The sequence below is a fragment of the Cynoglossus semilaevis genome, chromosome 17 (genome assembly GCF_000523025.1).
Source record: "Cynoglossus semilaevis isolate Cse_v1.0 chromosome 17, Cse_v1.0, whole genome shotgun sequence".
NCBI classification, from domain to species: Eukaryota; Metazoa; Chordata; class Actinopteri; order Pleuronectiformes; family Cynoglossidae; genus Cynoglossus; species Cynoglossus semilaevis.
The window spans coordinates 958,838-981,311 of record NC_024323.1 but is presented as its reverse complement, the minus strand read 5'-3'; the positions used below and the strand labels follow the sequence as shown (position 1 = coordinate 981,311).

At 39.8% G+C, this 22,474-nt stretch overlaps 2 protein-coding genes across 2 annotated transcripts in view; one reads left to right on the top strand and one right to left on the bottom strand.

The window, feature by feature from the left end:
• The window catches only part of ppl (periplakin), a 20,641-nt gene extending 16,623 nt beyond the window's left edge, over window positions 1–4,018 (bottom strand). Inside the window, exons 1-2 of the mRNA XM_008329186.3 lie at window positions 3,752–4,018; window positions 270–369 (exon numbers count right to left, since the gene is read on the bottom strand). Coding sequence (XP_008327408.1) covers window positions 270–369; window positions 3,752–3,801 — 150 coding nt within the window. The 5' untranslated portion in view covers window positions 3,802–4,018. The remainder of the gene's footprint in view (window positions 1–269; window positions 370–3,751) is intronic.
• Window positions 4,019–20,332: 16,314 nt separating this feature from the next.
• The window catches only part of LOC103392569 (radial spoke head protein 6 homolog A-like), a 4,587-nt gene continuing 2,445 nt past the window's right edge, over window positions 20,333–22,474 (top strand). Inside the window, exons 1-2 of the mRNA XM_025064507.1 lie at window positions 20,333–21,170; window positions 21,487–21,748. Coding sequence (XP_024920275.1) covers window positions 21,079–21,170; window positions 21,487–21,748 — 354 coding nt within the window. The 5' untranslated portion in view covers window positions 20,333–21,078. The remainder of the gene's footprint in view (window positions 21,171–21,486; window positions 21,749–22,474) is intronic.

Here is a 22,474-nt window from a genome sequence, read left to right as displayed (position 1 = left end):
AACATGTTCAAACGAAAAGAGTGTTGCAGAGTGGTCGGACAAGAATTGACACAAGCTATTGGGTGCAGTAAGGAACTTTAAAGTGGAAAAAAAAAACCCAGCTAAGGTGGTGAAAGAATCTGCCTTAAAAAGATTTACATTTTCTGAAATGTGGGATTTCAGGAAATTCATGTAGATAGAGGATCTTCACGCGGTAAATGTAGATAGTTCATATACCAGTAGGAGAGACAAAAGGAGAAAAGGAGATAGATGACTTGATAAAGTCCTACCTTGTTTAGGTTTTGCTCAACATCATAGATGTTTTTCTCCACTTTATCGGCATTCTTCTGTAGCTTCTCAATTAGGATACTCAGATCGGTGGAGGGAGCTCTGCAGCACAAAAATAAAAATGTGTAATACAAACAAAAATGTAAAAACTGTGTATAAGAAACACAAGATAGATATTTTCTATGTATCAGGCAGTGTATAGAAATCCATCAGTGAACTGAAATATTGTGATTATAATATAATCTGGACCAATAAATACTACTAGAAACTTGCTTCCTGGATACAGTCACCACCACCACACACAACCAAAAGACAACAATAATTGATTATCACTCCTTGGCTGAACGGTATATCATAGCTCATGATAATTGTTTTCCTCATGTTATAATTACTCACAGACACCATCATTTGTTAACTGGAAACACTAAGAACAAAAGATTAAATCAACAAACAAAACATGCTAATTCTGATGTTTATGGACTTAAAACAACCTGAAACAGACAGGTTTGCTTACTGTTTGTAGGTGATATGCCATGTTTGCAGTCAGGACGGTTTGTGACATGCAAACTGTTGCTTGCAAACTTTGCATTTGTCCTTTTTCTGTCATCTATTTTTTGTAAAATGCACTTTCAATGTCTTTGACATGGTAGTGGAGGACTGACGGTAAATACATATTCAGCTAATCCCCAGACCTATGCCATCTAGTACCACCACCCACCAGGTCCCACTGCGGTGAATCCCCACAAACTGCTCCCCACGCAATCACAGAGGAGAAATTCCATCGTGTACGGTGGTTTTAGAGTTTTTAGAGATATTGGTTTGTGATACTTCTTAAGTCAACGAAAACGTTTAACACAATACAAGTCAAAATCATGTTAAAAAATTTTGAAAATAAAAACAAAACTCAAATAGTTTGTAATTCAGTCATTGCAAACTGAATTAAATATTCCTCTGTTAATAATTAAAACAAGTTTCAGTAAGTGTTTTTGAAGCATGTGAGCCCGTAAGGCCAGTCTTGAAACTTTCAATGTGTTTTTGTCTCCTCTTGATTTGTTTACCAAGGTGTTTACCACATTTCGTCACAGTTTCTGTTATTATACCTGACCTTTTATTTAGTCTTATTTTAGTTTTCGTTCGAAAAAAAGGTTTGTTGATGAATAGTTTTCCTCATAGTCCTTATCAACAAAATTAACACTGGCTTCAATTGAGGGAAATCAAAATTGGCAAAGAATGTTATCACACACCAATGATTGCATTCATGGGTTGATTATTTAAGAAAGTTAACAGCTGTCACCAGTTTGGATGTATCTTACATGAGCACCTGAAAAAAATAATGCCAAAACAACTAAATACCCAAACACCCAAACAACACAACTGAAACAGGAAGTTGTGATAAAAACATCCACCAATACACACAAATATCTGCCGTAGGAGCATATTTATTTGTCCGTACTCGGATATATATATATATATATATATATAACCTGAGGCCTCATGACTTGCATGGATTTCATTGTTAAACACAGCATATCCAAAAACCAAAAACTGGCAGCACAAAAAAAAAAAAAAAATCAGATGTATTGTCTACATACTTATGCATGTATATACGTATATACTTATGCATTTGGTGACCTGCCCACAGGTCACCAAATAATACATTTGAAAAGAAAAAAGAGTCAGTGCACATAAAAGGTGAAGTTAACCAGGAAACATTGTTGGTGTTTTCAGCCATTAAGAGAAATCTTTTATTTTAGAGAAATGTTTAAAGTTGTCAGGTCGCATAGTGTTTTGTGGTCTAGGTGATGTGTATTGTGTTGACCTGAAAAGGGGCTACTGGCATTCCATTGAAGCAAGGTTTGTGTGCAATTGTTATCATTATCTTGTTTAGTAATTTGTGTGAGTATGTTTCAATGTTATGGACGACATTTTGCACACCGATCCCTACCGACACTCTTTTGTAGCTCCATAGTGTAGCAGTTATCACGCCTGCTTACACTTTTTAAACTTATACGCAGAAGGTCCCGGGTTTGAGCCCCAGAAAACCTTCTTGGAGCAGAAGGTCCCGGGTTTGAGCCCCAGAGAACCCACATACAGTGGGGCTTGGCGATACCCGAAATACAAGTTTTCCAAGTTCCAAGTAACTTTTGCAAGAGTGTTCCTTGTGATAAGAGGAAACATCGAGTTACCGAGCTCCATTTTCCTTTCTTCCCCCCACACCCCCCCGCCGTCCCCCCCCCCCCTTTCCCCCCCCCCCGGGGGGGGGGGGGGGGGGGGGGATGATCCACTCGTATGATGAGTGGATCATCATACGAGTGCCTCCAAGGGGCAGCCAGTTGCAGCCAATCCGCTATGAACACAACAATTTCCCCGGTCTGTGATCAATAGAAGTTCAATTTTAATGAATTTTAATGAATAATGTTCAATAAAATGAACAGGATGTATAGTCAAGTAAATAACACTTTATCTAATATTTAAGGGACTGTGATTTCATGTGCTTTAGTTTACTCTGAGTAAATCAATTATTACCTTACATGTTAGTTATTTTTATACTACAATTGAAATGTAGCCAGTTGGCTGTATTCCAGGTATAAAATATTTATTTCAGTAAACATACAGCATAAAACACATATAGTGGTTGACATCTACTGAAACGTTTTATTAAAAGAGCATATTATATATGAAGAGACTCCAAGGATAAGGTAGTGAATGTCTTAAATACCCATCCATGCAATTGTACTCCATCTTATTAATGTTATATAATGTGTCAGTTAAAATTTCGTATCTGGTGAAGGTATTAGGCGTGAGTTAATTAAAATATAGTGAGGTGAACATGTATTACTGGTAAGCAGTAGAATTTTATGATACTGCTTGCATTACTTAAGCATATGACTTGTATGCTGTAACACACCACAACCAGACAGTCCGGATTTACACCTGTTCTTCTCTGGTGTTGTATTCTAAGAGTCATTTATTAAGGGCCATTTATTAAGGGCCATCTGAAAGAATAACCCAAGGTGCATTCAAGTCACACCTTCCATTCTTCTTTATATGATGACAAATTTCCAAACAGGGAAACACCTCAGGAACTCCAAGCATCTAGAATCCTACCTGGCCTGTCCAGATGATACCATAGAAGTACCTGAAGTATTTGCCAGCAGTGTGTTACTGTCTGTGATTGGTTTTCATGGAGCACATTCAGCACAATCAGGAAAAAAACTTTAAACTACGAGTTCAATCACAACTCTTTTACGGGACATATTATATGATACAGATATAAATAATGTGTATGCTCTGGTGAATTCAGCAAACGGCGTCTAAAAGTATGAAAGATACAAAATAACAACCTGACTTCATGACATTTGCGTGGGGTGACACATTTAAGTCGTTAAATTACCAGATGCGTGTATGACATTTAGATACAAAGCGCAATTCAAAATTATGATTAATAATAACGCCATGACTTAATTTTAAATGCACTACTTACGGTGCCTTTGCCTGCGTAATGGCGGTGGACTTGCTCTTCTTCTTGAACATTGCGACGGTAACCTTCCAGATGTTTCCAAGAAAGACGGCGAACTTTTACTGTGTGTGACTTCTGTCGCAGATACTGTGTCCTCTGTGAAAGCCCGTCCCTCTAACCTCGTCACAGTCCACGGCTGTCGCTGGGGAACTGTGCTAATCATCTACAGTCTTCACTTTTAGTTTCTTGTGTACCTGCAAATCAGCTATGAGCGGGCGTGGCTGTGTGTCTGTATTTGCGCGCAGGTTTGTGTGTTGTTAGGGTGTGGTGGAGACCAGGGATACGCTTGCAGAACGGGTCAGACTTGATTATGGTAAAGTGGTTGTGTGTGTTCGTGAGCTTTGGTGTGTGAGAGAGAAAGACACAAAGTGCAGGAGACATAATGAAAAGGTTAAAGTTAAGGTTTAGTTAACTTAAGAGTTAAAAAATAATAGTGACATCGAAAGCAACTGTACAAAGTAGGATTTTTTTTTTCTTATCCAAAGAGGCTTTTTCAGTTCTGGGCAGAACTGAAGTTCTGTAGCTTTTTGCCCAATTATGTGAAAAACAAGTAACACAGAGTAGTTTATCCAAATATAAAATAATAGAAAGAATTTATTAACAACTTAAGTAAACTTAAAATAGGATTAATTTTAAGATTATGGACACACAATTTTTTGGGGAGGTGGTTAAAGAAGCAAACTTTGTTCCGGAAGGTTTCAGGTTTGAGGGCACCAGCTGCACAGTTACCACTGAGGTCCTCTGATCATGGCACCGTTAAGCTGCCCCCTGCTCATTTTGGGGATGGGTTTAATGCAGAGGTGACATTTTGTTGTGTGCAGTGGTGTGTTGTGTCACAATGACACGTAGTTCACTTTCCTTTTCCTGCTTCCCTTTTCTCTGGAAACTCCAACATTCTAACTTAAACATACATTTTTTGGCCCTACACGTGGCCTTGTGATGGACCGTCAAACTGTCCACACTGCCCCACCGAAAGCCTCTCCATTCAACCCTAGAGAGTAGACCAGGGGTCTCAGACTCGCGGCCCACAGTACAATATTTTGTGGCAATATTTCGCACCTTAATATGAAAGTATAATATTAGTGTGGCCCGTGGAGAAAGTGGACCTTCGAAGAGCCAATCAGCAAGCTCCCGCGCGCCGTCCCTTGTCGGGGCTAAGCTAAGCTACACCAGCTTCGTGCACTTCACGCTTGCAACAACAGCACAGCGTGTAATGAACAGCCAGACAGCAGTCGCCTTTGCGCTTGCCATCTATCGTACTTTCTACCACAAATGTCATATCATCAAGCGCAAAAATAACAGCGACTGTTACCGGGCTGTTTATCGTGTACGCTGCTGTTACAGATAGAAGCGTGTGACCGTGTCCCCGACCGGCTAAACACTTGTTTGAAACGTGAAACAAGAGCGCTACTAAGCGGAATCAATGAGATTTTGTCATACCCCAGTCATGTCTTCATCAAAGCCTGCAGTGAAGAGAAAGGTTGGTGACGAGCACAGACAGTTTCAAGAAAAGTGGGAGACGCAGAGATGATGATTTTGAAGCTACAGAAGGAATTAGATCACAGATTTGAAGACTTCAAGACGCACAGAGCCACTTTTCAAATTTTTGCGGACCTCTTTACCTTTGATGTGCTTCAAATGGAGCTCATTGACCTGCAATGCAACTCTGACCTCAAAGCCAAGTTCAGGGAGATGAGTGGAAAAGCAGACAAGCATGGGCGATTTTTGAGAGAATTGCCCCCCAACTTCCCTGAGCTGAACTTCAATAAGTCCGAGTACAGGTCCAGACTTACTGATGATCATCTTCAAGCCATACTGAGGGTCTCAACAGCCAAATGTGGTTCAGATTTGTGAAATGAAGTGCTGTTAAGTCTCTGGCAGCAAGGAGTAGGCAAGAGGAGCCATGTTCAGAAGAACCGTTCATGATTTTCACTCAATGTTCCATTCATGTTCAAAACACTTCATGTTCAGAAGAAATCATTATAACTGTTAACTGTTAACATTTGAGGACTTTTTTTTTTAACTTTATTGTGGAATCCCTTATGCGGCCCACCCTCACCCAGACTCCGCCTCCAGCGGCCCCCCTGGTAAATTGAGTTTGAGACCCCTGGAGTAGACAAATGCCTGTATCATCTCAGCTGTCTTCTCTTACTTAACCCTAACTTTAAGATGCATTTGGATGTCTAGCTGGGCCTGGACACCGTGCAGAGATAACTTATCTTGGCAAACCAACAACAATCCATCTTTCCAGCTCCTGTTTAATTTGCCCTCACCCAAACCCTGATACAAACCCAAAAATGATCTCCTCCACTGGGTTCGGAATCTTGGTTGCGACCAGACACCAACATTCCACCCTCCTCATGGAATTTTAAAGAAAATCTGGCAAAAGATCTCATTTTAAAACAATAGGTCATTCAGACTCTGATACAAACAGAATAGAGTCTAGAAGATGTTTTGTTTTGAACATTTAATGATCCTTTTAATGCTTAGTACCTTGCTGACCAGTAGGAACAAAAACGATTAGGGACCACTGGTATAGATGTAACTACTCCATAACAGACTAATACATGTTGATTATTATTCGATTGATTATAAAAACTTTGAATTATTTAGGTTCAGAAACTCTGCTGCATGGACTTTACTAAATAACTTTTGAAGCTCCCACGGGCCACAAAAAAAACAACATGGCGGACTGCATTTGCCTCTGGGCATTGAGTTTGACACATATGACATAGAGCAAGCTGTAGGTTGACCACAAACACGTGCCTAGAAATTCCATCCATAAAGATCACGAACAGAACTGGTGAAAGGGGTGCCTTGACCAAGTCTGAAGCACTGAGATGTGTCTTATCTGTTGTTGGTAAGCTGAAAACTCACCATGCATCTGTCTTGACCAAGATTAGGATTAGTAGCAGCAAGCAAGCAATTCTCTACATACTAAAGACCACCTGCACCCCTCCATTATCATTTTCTAAGCTGGCAAAACGTTCTCCGAAGAGCTCCATGGCCTCCAACTTTTGCCACACCCATTGCAAGTGCCCTTGGCTTCGTTTCTCTTGGCCTGCTGGTACCTGTCAGCTTCAGAAGACAAGATTCACACTGCCACAAAGACGTTGTGATTTACCATTTGTGTGTGTTTTTTATTATTATCTTAATACTATTTGTTATCCTGGGAAGCATGTAAATTGATACTGTGGCATTGATACAGTTACCACTAAATGTGAGACCTAAATGTCAGGGGGGAAAAAAATCAGCAACTGTGTCATAAAAGATATAAATTCAGGAGTTGCATATTCTTTTCTTGGAGCCAAGTGGTTGCAACTGTTGTGGAAACTGATCAATATTGCCAGGCTTGAATATAAACTAAGCTAAAATAAAAACAAAAAACATATATATTTATACATACACATATATATGTGTATATATATATATATATATATATATATATATATATATATATATATATTAGTCATTTGTTTTAGTGATTTCAATAATGCACAGCTGCTGAGACAGTATGAGGTTGTATCTCTCGTAGTAATCTGTACTGTAGGTTAGCTTAGTCGGGTGGAGTCCAACAATCAAGGTACTAAACTATTGCTGGAATGTCTAGCAGCTTTTTAAAACTGGTAGAACAACATTCTGGAGCACTGAACAACATTCTGGAGCACAGATATGATTCAGGCCTTTTAAGGAAATCATACACTCTAATGCACTTAAAGACCAACAGAAAAAATGTCATCTGATGATGATGATAGATGATCTGAAGATGTTTTATGGCAAAAAACAAAACAAAAAAAAGAAAAACCTGCTGTTCCAAGCTGATCAAACAGGCAACGGAGAAAACGAGAGTGAGTGAATTAAAAAAACCCTAATATTATTATCCGATATTAATTTTCAACCAATCTGGGAATCTCTGGTTTAGACCATAGATGGTGTTAGACTAGGTGACTTTTTCTCTACCTATCCTATCTGCATGATTTGACTGATCCTTGATTCATATGAATCTTGATTTGAGTCTCACAACTCCATCACCACCATAAACAACTTACATAGTTGTTTATGGCGGTGTGACACAATGTATGCAGTATGAACCAAAGATAAACATTGTGTCATTCTCTCCGGTCTCTAATCTACATTCCATAGGGAGGTGTGTCCTTGGTAACCCTTAGGTGTATCTACCTGATAGTTTTATTGTAGTTGCAAGGTTAGTGTTCACTGCTGATATGAAGCAGTTAACCCTCTGTATAAGGCTTAAGACTTCATTCTTGCCCCGGAGTGGACTTATAAAATAGTAGCTGTATGTTGTTTTTATTTTTTCAGAAAAAGCTTTATAAAGCAACCGACCAACTTTGTTTAGATCCTAAAAGGCTTAGATGCAATTAAATGAAAAATACATTAGTAATACGTCCCAAACTCTTCCCTTTTGCTGCTGGCCCACATCAGCAGCTCGCTCTATGTTTTGCTATTTCACAGGCGCCTGTGTCTTTGTTTAATAAACATATTGTCATCATCAACCTTGTTGAGTTGCTGTTTCTGTAACAGGTAAAAACATTACAACGTAACACTTACCTTTTGAATCTTAAGGGCTAGACTGTCTAGATAGGATTGAGAGATTTATTCCAAATGATCCAAGTAGTTACTTGATTTTATTTCTTTGTTTGTTTTGGTCATTGCTTATCTGAATATGAATTTATGAATAAACATTTTTTTGTTCCATCAATTATTTGATCTTGCATGAACACAGGGTCACAGGAAGTTCAAACATTTAGTTAGTACTTACAATCCACGATAACATAAAATAAAATATTTAGTTAGTACTTACAATCCACGATAAAATAAAATAATGTCGCACATTTGTATTTGCCATCTTATGTAGAGTAATAACTTAAATTAAATTGTTTCATTTGAAAAAAGATTGATAATTTTTTATTTTTTTTTAATAATTCCCAGAGCAAAAAAAAAAAACATCCTCCCTTATGGTGCCTCCCATGTAGCAGCCTGTGAGATGCAACCACGTACCTAATGGCGTCTTCTGTGGCCTCAGGCACTTGCAAAGATTCACACTGTAAATTTCCCAATCGTGGGATGAATAGAGGCCTCCAGTTCCCAACAGCACCAGTTGTACCATTGGCCAGTCATACATGTTTCATAAACTTCTATTTAGACAAGTTGATTTGTCCATTTGAATTACGATAAACGTGACAATTATATGGCTCAGAAACTCAAGTCAGTCATGGGGGTGGAGGAGCTGAGGGAGTTGGAGGAACGAGAGCTTATACTACCCCGCACTGGTCAGGCAGAGATATCATCCACCTAGCAAGCCTATTACGCGACTGTTCTTGAGGTCCTTCGGGTTGAATACAGGGCTTATCAGTCATGGCTTTAGTGGATATCCTAGATCACCTACAAATGTTATAATATACCATACAAAGCTGAAAAACCGAAAATTATTTAAAAATGCTGTAACCAATTAGGTAGCCATTCCCAACAGCTCCTGCTTGGAGGTGAGTTGTGTGTTTCTCCAGGCCACGGGACAACAATGTTTAACAGAGACATAGTTTCATCACAGATTATTTGTGCATTAATTAAATGAAATCTTTTCCCTGTTCATGTAAACTGAATTGTGTGTGACCATGTTTTATTGATTCATTTCTGATTAGCGATCTCTGTATCGGAACTGGATTTAAGTTGGGGCCAGAGAAATGATTCCATCCAACACTGACAGCGTGAAACATGCTTAGTATTGGCTGCGAAATGTTGCATATGTGTGCGAGTCTCTCACTGAAATCTTTCAGTGGCTAAAATTCCCAGGGTTCCCAGACTGGATGTACACTGCAATGGCTTTGGTGCATTTTGGGGCGCCTCCCAACATGGGTTGTAAATCATGGCATAAATGCAAATGTTTGTTTTTGGGAAAGTAGTACCTGCTAAGAAGGTGAATAGATCAGCACACTCTTGGAAAACATGTTCCCTGCACAGCAGGCAAACTCCTCCAATAGCACAAGATCAGCCATGGGACTTGTAGTTCAAGTTTTATTTTCAGGTTGTCCTATCACAGCTCTCTTTCTTATCTTGTCACACCAATCATTCATAGTGACTGCTGAATTACTCATTGAGAATCTTCTTGAATTAGATGAAACAGGGGACATGAGTGCAGAATTTGGGTTCTAGTTGTAGTTTTACTGTAATACCACTAGATTATTTGTAAGCATGGAAATAAAATCAAAACATCTTCTAGGACAATGTTTCCCAAACTTTTTTTCTGGGGACCTATATTTCAAAAGTCGCAAACCTTCATGACCCCAAGTCAATAGACATTATTCGTAAACTCCTGGGAAACATGATGCGAGACAACTCGAAAACAAAAACCAAACTCTTGCGACCCACCTGAGGGTCGCAATCCAGTCTTTGGGAAACAATGTTCTAGGGAAAAAGGAACAAAGGCAAAGGAGAAGAGGTGGGTTTTAAATAGAATCCAAAAGCAGGCAGTGCCCCGCTGAGGTTCAGCTTTGTTTTTAGCACAGGAGCAGCTGATCGGCTGACCTGAGAGTAAGGGTGGATTTATACGGGTATAGAAGCTTATAGAGGTAAGGTTGGGCAAAACTAATAATTAGAAAATGAATCTAAAATGTATGTTAAGTGAGACTAGAATGGGAAAAATATGGCTGTGTTTACATGTGCCAATGCATTAAGTAATCCAGTCGGGTGGTAACAAATGCATGAATTACTGTCTCAAAGTGCTGCAAAGATTGGATTTATTTTGGCCCTTGCCTAAATTAAAAGGAACTCCAAATGAGAGATCAAGATTTCTAGCCCACAGTATCAAAAGGCGCAGTTAAATCCAAGAGCACAAGGAGAACACATAACCTCAGTAGCTAAAGGAATATAATTAGTTGGCTGTGAACTATCTTCGAGGATTTTAATGAGAAGAGTAATTTTTAAGATCGGCCTGAAATTAGCAATAACCTTCACCCGCTTGAGGGATAAAAATAACTTATTATCTTGTTTCTTCTATAACTGTGGTTACTGCTTTCTCTGTAAAAAGTCGACGTAACGGTATGACATACTTTGGCACAATTGTTTGGTTTTGAATCAAGTAAAGAAATACATTGCCCTGTACAATGAAATGATTGCTTTCCTGGCCATGCCGCTGTGCATTATAACTATTCTGTGACACAGGCTATTACACATATACAGACAACAGTACCAAGTCTCCCATAAAGACAAACTATACAGTGCGTCACACATGATGGCACACAACTGAAGCACACTGGCAGGCAAACATAAAGTTCAACTCTGTTATCACAGTTAGATGTTCAACAACAGTTGTTACAGCATGGTTGTAAATACAGTATAGGCCTAAACATGTTAAATGACGTGTCTTACCTAGAAGTAAACACTGCAAAGTAAATGATCGTTTTGTCTTTCCAATTATTTTTGTAGGAAATTCCGAAAGAGCAGGGTGCTTGGGACAGCAACTCTTTTCGCCAAGATCATTTGGTGGTCGCTCTGCTGTGGACAACCTGGCTAATTAGCCCGATGGCGGCCCCGGTGCTAGGTGTGATGTGGAGTTAGCTGGGCTTGCTATTCCAGAGCTAGTCCCGGGTGTTTCCTGGTCCAGATCACATGAAGGACACTCTTGTTTAACTGCTGTAGTTGAAGAAGAATGTTTTTAAAAATCGCTGAATATCCATTTTTGGTAGGACCTATTCACTGATAGCTACCCTATTAATGAACGAATGATTGAATGCTAAAATGAGAGGGAAACTGTCAACGTCACAATGTCATATGACTACAAAAACAATTTTTTACAAAATAAAATACAAAAAAATTTATATTCATTTCATACAATCATTTTTTTATTGAAATATTTAAAATATTAATAGATTTTTTTTAAATAAATATTTGTATTGGCCATATAATGACTTAATGTTGTGACATTTTTCAACCAATGGAGAGGCAGTGCCCCTCCTGCCCCCCGCAAACTCCACCTATGCATCTCCCAAATTTTTTTTTTGTTATATTTTTACTGCTTATATTTTTTTAAAGTTAAATACGGAAATAATGAGAATATTGGAAAAGCTTTTTTAAAAAATGACCTTAAAATACTGTGATATAACGAAACTCTCGCGAGATTGGATTTAAAAAAAATCTGTGATGTACCGAGGGAGATAAAAAAGGGAATATAGAGAGGGACCACTTTGTTGGAGATAAAAGGAGAATGTGAAGATGCAGTTTATAATAACTTTCTCAAGAGCAGGTGTTGTTGTTGTTTGTGTGCCCCAACGCGGTGGAACGTACATTGTTTCTGAATAAAAACACCCATATAGGTTTTCTGCATCAATTGGATAAACAATTGTTGCAGTGTCATTAAGAGCTCTTTGAATGTCAAAAATGATTATATACTGTACATTGATAGAAATATAAGCTATTAGATGAGACGTATAACACCATACTGCTGCTCATTATACACTTCTCCTGCTGTTTCCATCAGGGGTCACCACGGCAGATCCTGTGCCTCTGTAGTGTAGCGGTTAGCGGTGTAGTTTGTTTGTGTGCAGTGCATTCGTGAGGTGGGTGTGTCACAGCTGACAGACAGTGTCCGCCTTTCTCTGTCAAATACCTGAAACTGCCCCAGCAAGTTTTTTTAAAATAAGGAAACACACACACACACCATGCACTTGGGCTTCAATCACAAAAAACATACAACCACGAGGTGTGGTATGATCATTCTTTCCGGTTTCAGGTATGCATGGGAGGTGCTAAAGGAATGTGATGTGACTTTTTCTATTACCCATGCCCCTTTTCTGCAAGGCGGGTCACTTTACATTCCTTAGTACACAGTGTGTCCCAAACCTCTGTTGGGCGACCCTTTGGTTGATAAAAAAATGTCCACACCTTCAACCAAAAAAAAACCAAAAAAAAAAAAACCCCACAAACATAATTTGTTTTCAGACTTTTTCATTTCACATTTTTTAAATGGAACTGTTTTTACGCACCTAAACCTGCATTTTATGCTAGCATTGCCAACTTTGGTCCCTTGGCAGAAGTGAGATTTTGTGTGGGGGCCGGGGAGGGCGCACTGCACGGGGCTGCTACTGCTGCTCTGAGCTGATCGAATGGGTGACAGCAAAAAAATGAGAGCGAGAATTAAAAATAACAGCCTCTTTTCCAATATTATCACATGTTCATTTTACTCTGCCTTCAACCAGTATGATTTTTACCAGTACAGTAATACCTTGAGATACAAGCATAATCCGTTCCAGGACCAAGCTTGTAACTTAAGGTGCTCATATCTCAAATCCTTATTAACGTGCTAATAACAATGGAAAAAACGTACGTTTTAACGTTTTAATTGCTATAGAGACATACACACAAAAAATATGGTACATAAGGATTCCTGTGGTATAAAGTAAAATGTGGTTTTGAGTTCTTAACTTCGAGATAGACGATACAGTAGTGGCTCATGTGCGGAGGAGGAGGGACGGAGGAAAGCATGTGCGGAGGAGGAGGGAGGGAGGAAAGACATAAACTTAGAATGAACTTAACTTATCTTGGCTTACGTAACATAAACTTAGAATTAACTTAACTTATCTTGGCTTTCGTATTTTTTAAACTTTTCTATTTTTTATTTTTTTTGCTTTTTTCAATTTGTATTCCTGTATTCCGCACCATGCTAATATTTATTGACAATTTCATGCTTTATTTCCATGGTCATCATGCATTTCTTCTCACTACAATCCTTACCACTCACTTTCTTAGGACTCATCACTATTATGAAGAATAATACACAAAATAGAGAGAAAAACGCAAAAACACAATACGGAAGAGTCACGGGAGATGAGTCACGGGAGGTGCGCACGGTCGATGAACACGTGAAGTAAACGAGTGAGGCAGGGAGGGCTGCTCAGAGTGCTTGGCCACCTAGCGTCGGCGTCTGTAAGCGTGCTTGTATCTCAGATCTTTATTTGTATCTCAAAGCAAAGATTTGCTCGAAGGCTGGCTCGTACTCAGAATACTCGTATGTCGGGATGCTCGTATCTCAAGGTATTACTGTATCTTGTTCATTCATTCCATCCCCACCCCCCACTCCTGCAATGGCACTGTGCCCCCCCCAGCGGGCGTGGCCCCCAGTTTAGGAACCTTTGCTTTCGCACTACCTTCTATTACCCATGCGCTCTGTGCTGCAGATGGGCTAGAGTGGTTCAGTGGCAGGACCACCCCCACTGCCATCAGAAGGTCCCGGGTCCAATACCACCTTGTCCCCAAGTCACATGTTGCTCCAGCAAGGTCATCTAGTGTACAAACCCCGCTGCAGACACTAAGTCTTCAAACTAACTAGCAATGCAACAACTTTAGTACAAAAACATTTAATCTCTCCGTTCAAGGAGGTCAAATAGATCATCCTAATGCAATGTATTACATTTTTGTTCCTTTTTGCATCCCCTCCTCCCTCCACCCCCTTCCACTCCCTTGGGGGTGGGGGGGCATGGTGAGGTGCCAGGGAGGCGTGGGGGTGGGGGGGTTCCCATGAAATATGGCACGCATATGGACATAAGTGTACCACTGTAATATTTCAACTTTAGTGGTGTGGGTCTGGGGGGGTACGTGGAGGTGTGAAAACATTTCTGTCTCCAAGGGGGATCGTGACAAAAAATAATTAAGAACTGCTGCGCTAACCTGAGTTTAAAGCCATGGAAGCCATGTATCTTCTGATGTCCCATTATAGAGAGAGAAGTTAGGGAGGAACAGCAAGTGGCAGCTTGTCCCATCTCTTCCAGTCTGTAATTCTCTAAACAACCCTCAACTAGCCCTAAAGTGCCATTTCTTAACTATGAAAAATGTTGATTCAAACTTTTCCAACATGTTTAAACAGATTTTAAACACATCTAGTTTTCTGTCTGCCCGGTTTAATAATCAATGTTTCTAAAAGGCTGCATTGGTTGTAGACCTGTGTGTAGGATAGGTTCATAAGGTAGGTGTGACAGGGCTGACATAGGAAGGGTTCCTGTGGAATTCCTACATCAGGTCAAGCAGGTTTGTATGAGCATTCACACTTGCCAACACATAAAGCACATGTTTATTGACTTAGATCAAAAGGCATAGAAAAATGAGGTGTGGTCTGCTCATTCTGTCAAGTTTCTACATGGGTGGTGCTAAAAGAATGCGACCTGTTCTATTACACAACATGCTCTGTAAACTAAACCGAATTGTTGCTGTACGTGAGCTTTCACCTGAAGCTTCACAAATAAAACGCAGAAAACTAATTGTTTTTCGGTATTGTCAAAAGTGAAAGAATTTGAAAAAGCAAAGAATTAAGCTTGCCTAAAACATCCTGCTAAAGTGTATAAAGCAGGGAGTCAAACATATGGCCCGTAAGCCAAACCGGCCTGCTTGGGTGTTCTATCTGGCCCTCTCGTAGAATTTTGAAAGCAAAAAAAAAAAAAAAATGCACAAACACAAGTTTGTGATGTTTTGTCAAATGATATTTTATTAAATATGAATATTTCTAATATACCTGTACTTTTTTGCATGAAGGGGAAAAACATAGACTTGTAGTTATTTATAGATAACGTTGCATAAATGTTAATGCATAGATGAACTTGATTGACAAAATAGATTAATAAAATGAGCTGCAATGCTGCCATCTAGTGACTGGAGGCTTGTTTAGCATTGAACAGTAACAGGTTTGGGAGAGGGAGTGAGGAGGTGTGGTGAGAGTGTGTATGAGGACTATTCAATTCAATTCCATTTTATTTTATTTATAGAGCACATTTCATACACAAGGCAAACTCAGTGTGGTTTAAGCCATTAAAATATCAAGAGAGCAAGAAACAAAAAGAAAGAAAGAAGTGGTAACAGTGATAAGCTTCCCCTGCCCTTATGGATCCTCACATCGGCTGAGGAACAACTTCCAAGAAAAACCCTTAGTAGGGTAAAAAAAAAAAAGGAAGGAAGAGGGGATCCTCACCCAAGACAACCCCCGGGCCAACATGTTAACCCAGTGCATTCGGCGTGGGTAATTAAAACAAGTAGAAACAAAACAACAAAAAAACAATATTTATATATATGAATAGAAGGTTAAACGCAATAGTAAAAAGAAAGGTTTTTAACCTGTTTTTAAACATGGCCACTGATGTTGACAGTTTTATGGTGTCAGGCAGGTTGTTCCATAGGCGTGGGGGAAAAAGATGCAGAATGCTGCCTCCCCTTGCCTAGTATTGCAGCGGGGGATGACAAGACGAGAGCTGCTGGCTGATCTGAGAGGTTTTGATGGGGTGCAGTTTGTCAGCATGTTAACTAAATATTGGGGAGCAAGTCCATGTAAAGCTTTATAGACCAAGAGAAGGACTTTAAAGACAATTCTTGTTTTAACTGGTAACCAGTGCAGTGACCTAAGAGCTGGTGTTATGACCAGAGGTGTGGACTCGAGTCTCATGACTTGGACTCGAGTCAGACTCGAGTCATCAGTTTGATGACTTTAGACTCGACTTGACAAAATGTAAAGAGACTTGGAACTCGACTTGGACTTTAACATCAATGACTCGTGAATTCACTTGGACTCGAGCCCTTTGACTCGACAAGACTTGATACTTTATCCAAAACCCTAAGTGTATCTGTGTACATATATTATTATTTTGTTTAAAAGGACTCGAAACAGAAACGTAAGGACTTGGGACTTGACTTGACACTTGTCAGACTTGACTTGGACTCGACTCGGACTTTGCCCGTCTTGACTTGAGACTTGACTCGGACTTGAGTGCAAAGACTTGAGACTTGCTTGTGACTTAGGGTCAACAAAAAACGAGTGGCAGTGAGTGGAAGGACTCGAAAGGACTCGAAACAGAAACGGCAGGACTTGGGACTTTACTTGACACTTTTCAGTCTTGACTTGGATTCGACTTGGACTTTGCCTATTTTGACTTGAGACTTGATTCGGACTTGAGTGCAAAGACTTGAGACTTGCTTGTGACTTGCAAAGCAATGACTTGGCCCCACCTCTGGTTATAACTCTGCTGTGTGATGACTAGAGAGTGCGGAGAGTGCGGAGAGTGAGAAAGGAGGAAAAGGCGTTTTTTGGAGAAGCTGGGTTGAGCTGAATAAAAGTAAGAGTTACTGCTATTTTGTTTCAGTTAAAGTTCTTCAGAGCATTGTGGCATCTGACTGGTCCGGGGAATTACAATATTTTAAGATGTTACCAAAGATCGTGTTGTTCGGATTTAAAAACTACGATATGGTCAACAAAAAACGAGTGGCAGTGAGTGTGAGTATTATTGGACATCCCTAGTAATTATGTTATAATTTTACTGGTCTGGCCTACTTGACATTTAATCTACCAAAATGAATTTGAGACCCCATTCACTATCCACTGCGCCCTTATTGTCCAATGTACCCAAACTGTTCACAACATACAACAATACATACCATTGTATTTTCTGGCACTACTTTCAATAGTGCTTATATATACATATATTTTTTATTGTTCATCTGTACATTTTATACTTGGGACTTTTCTATCTACCTATTTTTTTCAACCATTACTTGGGACTTTTCTATCTACCTATTTCTTTTCACCCGCTTCTTTTCTAATTACTTACAGTAGTTCATTACATTGTAACACAGTACAACAGGGTCAACAACCTTTTTGCGTCACAGATGCTTTATGAATCAACATGACGAAATTCAATTCTATGGCACATATGTGTGTGTCTGTTTGTGTTAAAGAGGTTTAGTAAAACTAGAGAAGAGTCATCTTAAGAGTGACAATCCATTTAGCAACGTAATGATGATAAAAAACATCATGTATCATGTAACATGTATTTATGTTGGGTGACACACATGGAATACCCAATGGAAGGAAGTTTAGGGCCAAACCAGTTAAACCAGTTAAAACTAGTATCAGAGTCACAAGACACAAATCATTCCAAAGTTGCTTTTACTTGCTGTTTACAGGCTTACCAAGTTCCCCACAACTCCAAAAAAAGACCTGTCTTCAATTGTTAGACTTTTACTCTCACTAGCATCAGGACCAGAACCTGGACGCTGGGCTAACACAAGAGGGATGCACATGTCTTGTTTTCAGATTGGTGCCATCGTGGAGGGCATGGGCGTGGGTTATCCGCAGCAAAGTGAGCAAACACAAGATTAACCAGCGTACCATACCTTAAAAACCACTAAAGGGAGCCACAGAACACGGGATTGGTGACTGGAACTGTGCTCATTTTCTGACCGGCCTACACCTTAACACACACAAAATGACGCACAGCAGATTTATTGCTTGAAAGGAAAGACAGGTCGCTTACATAATTTTAAAAATGACTATATATATATATATACAGTACATATATATATACATATATATATAGATAGATAGATAGATAGACAGACAGACAGACAGACATTCTTTTCTTTGGTTTTGGGAAGATGGTTCTGTTTTCTGCCAGCATTTTCATTTAGTCTTGGGATAAAAATAGCACTTAAATATAATGGGAATACATATTGGCACTAAACGAATATAGATGTGACAGTGTTGCTTATTCAACTGTCTATGATTTGTTTGCCAAGACACAAAAGAAGGTAATAAAATGTTACATGATTTATTATAGCAGACAGACTGAGAATTAATCTTCAGCAAAGGAAGAGTAAACTATTAACACATTAGCATTAACACCAGTAGGCTATAGATACATATTAGGCTGGATACAGGTGATAGCTGTATCCAGCCTATACAGCGCCCCCGCACGGTGAGGTGTCATCGGCACTCGACCTTTAGTTTAGTGTCTTTATTCTTTCTTCAGTATAGACAATATGTTCAAGAAAAGTAAACGCAAATGTTCTGCACTTTTCATCCCTTCTGACAAGCTAAAATATAAGCAATATTGTTAAATATCATGCACACAAAGAAAACTAGAAATCGTTTTTAAGTTGTTGCAGACGACATCGCAGCTCATTGCATTAATATATTTTGATAATCAAGGGATTGTATGCAGAATGTTGGTTCCAGCAACTCATACAGTGGTTCGTACAGATAAGAAAACACATACTCTCAGGTTCTCAAAAGTCAGTGAAAAAAATGACTTTTTGTAGATACATCAGGAGAACACTGTTTACTAATGTATCTTTCTGCCTGTCTTGTTATTCTGGTTCCTCCACAGTGGTACAAGAGACAGGACAAACCAACACTTACAGGAGATAAACTTCGTCATAAAGAATAGCCTCCCTGTGTTCCTGTTGCTGGCTCCATACCGGAGGGATTAGTCTCACTCCTAACTATTCTCTAGTTTAGAGGAAGGTTCTTATGTTCATGACAATAGGACACTAAAAAAGCATATCCTGGATAACTTGGGACACATCTCAACCTTTCTCATATCGTGGTGAATGTTGCTTCAAGAAACGATCATTACTGTGTTTGCTTTAAAAACAACATCCATGGTAGTATTTGAGAGGAAAAGCGAAGGTCATAAAAAGCAACGTTGTACATTCACTCAGGCTTCAACACCGTCAACAGCTGTGCCCTCAGCATCTGTCAGTTAGTTGTTATTTGTTAGAATTCCAACATTATTAACTTTGTGATACCTTTTGTGGTGTTTGTGTTTTTCTCTGTCCTGGGTTGTTTTTTGCTGCTGTTGTCTGTTTGTTATATCTACAAAGTATTTAAGCTCCAGCCTTACATGGATTCAGTGCCAAATCATCTTGCCCTGCTATTGGTAACTTCCCTGTCGTTTGGCTAACTTGCTGGATCTTCGCATGCTTTAAAGAAATTCCTTTTCATTGTCTTTTGCCTTAGTTTTTTTTTTATTCTTGCCCCCTGCCTTAAGTTTTGTACTTTTTGGAGTTTTTTCACCAGGGATTTTGCCATCACTGCCACTTGTGACTAGAGCACATCGCACCAGCTGAAGATTCACCACAACGTGAAGTCAGCGCACTGTATCCTGAACTCTCCCAGAGATGTTTTGAACATTTATCTGTGAAAAATATTATTTTTTTTACATACCTTCGTTCTCTCAGTTGTCTGCTTCTGGATCCTCCCTCCTTGGTGGTATCAATCGAGGTCTGGTGAAAGCTCAATACAGCCCAGGCAGGCTCAATTGACTCCCGAGAAAATGGCTTTCTGTTAATGCAGCAATCAATACAGGTACAGAATATTTCCTTACTTTAATATCTTGTTTATTTTACATGCTTCTATTATGATTTATAACAGGAGCTCTACAGAAATGTATGAAAAAATGTATTATGGTGTGAATTTTGCGGGACTAACTTGTTATTTCAAAGTAGGGGAACATATCGATTTACACATTTAATCCTCTGCTGCTGCCTGTCATGACGTCTTTATTTGTCTTTATTTTGGTAATTACATTATAATCAGACTGCTGCCATATCCATACCAAATGATTTATCTCTGTGATGGCGTTTTCTGCCTATCAGGGTTCACTTGACCCCAGAGACATTTTAGTAGCTATCACTCGTGCAATCAGGTATTTGCAGCTGTTAATCAAGATCATGCATAAACTCATAGATTTTTATATGCTGCATTTTATTTTCATTTATATTCATGAAAGTGAAATAATAGTTTGTCCCAAACCCAAGGTTGCAGACTGCCCTAAAGGGAGGTGGTCCATATGCAGGATGCCCCACGGTAGTACCTACTGTGGCCACTTTGCGCAGATGTGTTATGAAGTATTGGGAAGATTCATATTTAATGGACAGAAAAAAAACAGTGTATTGGTCAGAATGGTAATTCTGGAAATTCAGGGCTGCTCCTCTGTTTACATAAGAGTGACGGAGCGCAGAGGGGAACTGCACTCAGTTGATTTTATGTGACTTCTCTTCTAACGATGATAAATGGACTCCAAATGGATCCCAACACAAAGAAAACACAGTTACCACAGCAACCTTTATAATCGACTTGATAATTTTAGCTTTCAAGCTAAAGCTTTTAACCTTTTTGAACGTCTCCACAGGAGGAAATGCTGGTCCATGGTGCTCTGCAGCTCTATAATCAAGCAAAAAGTGACAGAATGGCAGAATTTCTACAGGTTTGAACAACATGAAAGGAAGCATCGGTGGTATTAAACGTACACTTTGAGCTGCCTTTTATGCATCACTTTGCTGATTGGAACAGCCTAGAAATGCAAAGAGAGAGAAGGGAAAGGAGTCGGAGGAGGGGACATGTATACATGACGTCTCCTGTTGGACATCAAAGAGGAGAGGGTCATCCAGCTGAGCTTCTCCATTACAGTTACATTAAGCTTCCATTACTGAGACAAGTGTAGAAGAAACAGAAGTAAACAATGGAAGAAAACAAAGAGGCGGAGCTGTTGCAGTCCGCTGCTGCGCTCAAAGCTTTTCTGCTGAAGAACAGCACGAAAAGCAACCTGAACCTGTGAGTACATCCAGGACAAGTTCTGTCAGATGAAAATAACAGAGATTTTCAGGTTTTCCTCTCTGGTGCCTGTTGATGGAAACAGCATATTGACACCAATACATCTGATACTAATGTTGTCCTTATTGTAAAAAGTGTCTGATGTCGTTCTCCTTACTTTGTACTCTGTCGTTGGCCCTTTTCCCACATTTGAACTATTTGTGCACCAGTGGTTTCAGAGGGGATTTTACTATTTCCAAAAACATCAACAAAATGTCCTTAACATGTGATTTGGAGTCGTTTCGGAACATTTCGTTTTTGCTTTTCCTACCTCCAGCTACGATCACCTCACCCATGTGCTGATGAAGGTGATGGATGAGCAGCCAGAAAATGCGGTGGATGTGATTGAAGACATCAGCCGTGATGTGAAGCGAAGTATGTACGTCGACAAGCAGAGCACCCTGCAGGACGTTCCGGAGACCACGCCGGCCGAGCTGCTGGCCGAGAAGCAACGGCAGCTGTTTTCGGCCACACAAGACGCAGAAGAAGACGAGGATCTGGTACTGGCTGAACAGGAGCCGCTATGGATCCTGTTGTGTGTAAACTAGACAGTGTAGATGTTGTGTGTGAAGGTATAGAGTACGGGTGTGGACTCGAGTCACATGACTTGGACTCGAGTCAGACTCGAGTCATCAATTTGATGACTTTAGACTCGACTTGACAAAATGTAAGGAGACTTGCAACTCGACTTGGACTTGATACTTTCTCCAAAACCCAAAGTGATCTGTGTAAATATATTATTATTTTGTTTAAAACAGAAACGTAAGGACTTGGGACATGACTTGACACTTTTTAGTCTTGACTTGGACTCGACTCGGACTTTACCTGTCTTGACTTGAGACTTGACTCGGACTTGAGTGCAAGGACTTGAGACTTACTTATGACTTGCAAAGCAATGACTTGGTCCCACCTCTGGTATAGAGTACACAACAGAGTGGGTGTGCAGTCTATGTAGAACGCTGTGTGTACTGCACATTACAGGCACCCTGGGTTTTGCGACGTCATCGACCTGTGGCGTTTTCGCGGTTACGTCGCCATCTCCCATGAATTGCGGTGTTAAAACAAAGTTAGTAAGGCCAACTAGTTTGGGAACTAGTTACTTATTAGCGTATTTGAGTCACATAGATACTAATGTACAGTATGTGAGTTCAGACTTGCAGGCATGCAATGCCAAGCCACGTCAGCTCAAGCCACGTCAGCTGGCTCCACGTCAGCTCGATGGTGAGGAGCAGCGGCTCTACTCTGAGGGACAGGTGTCCTGACCC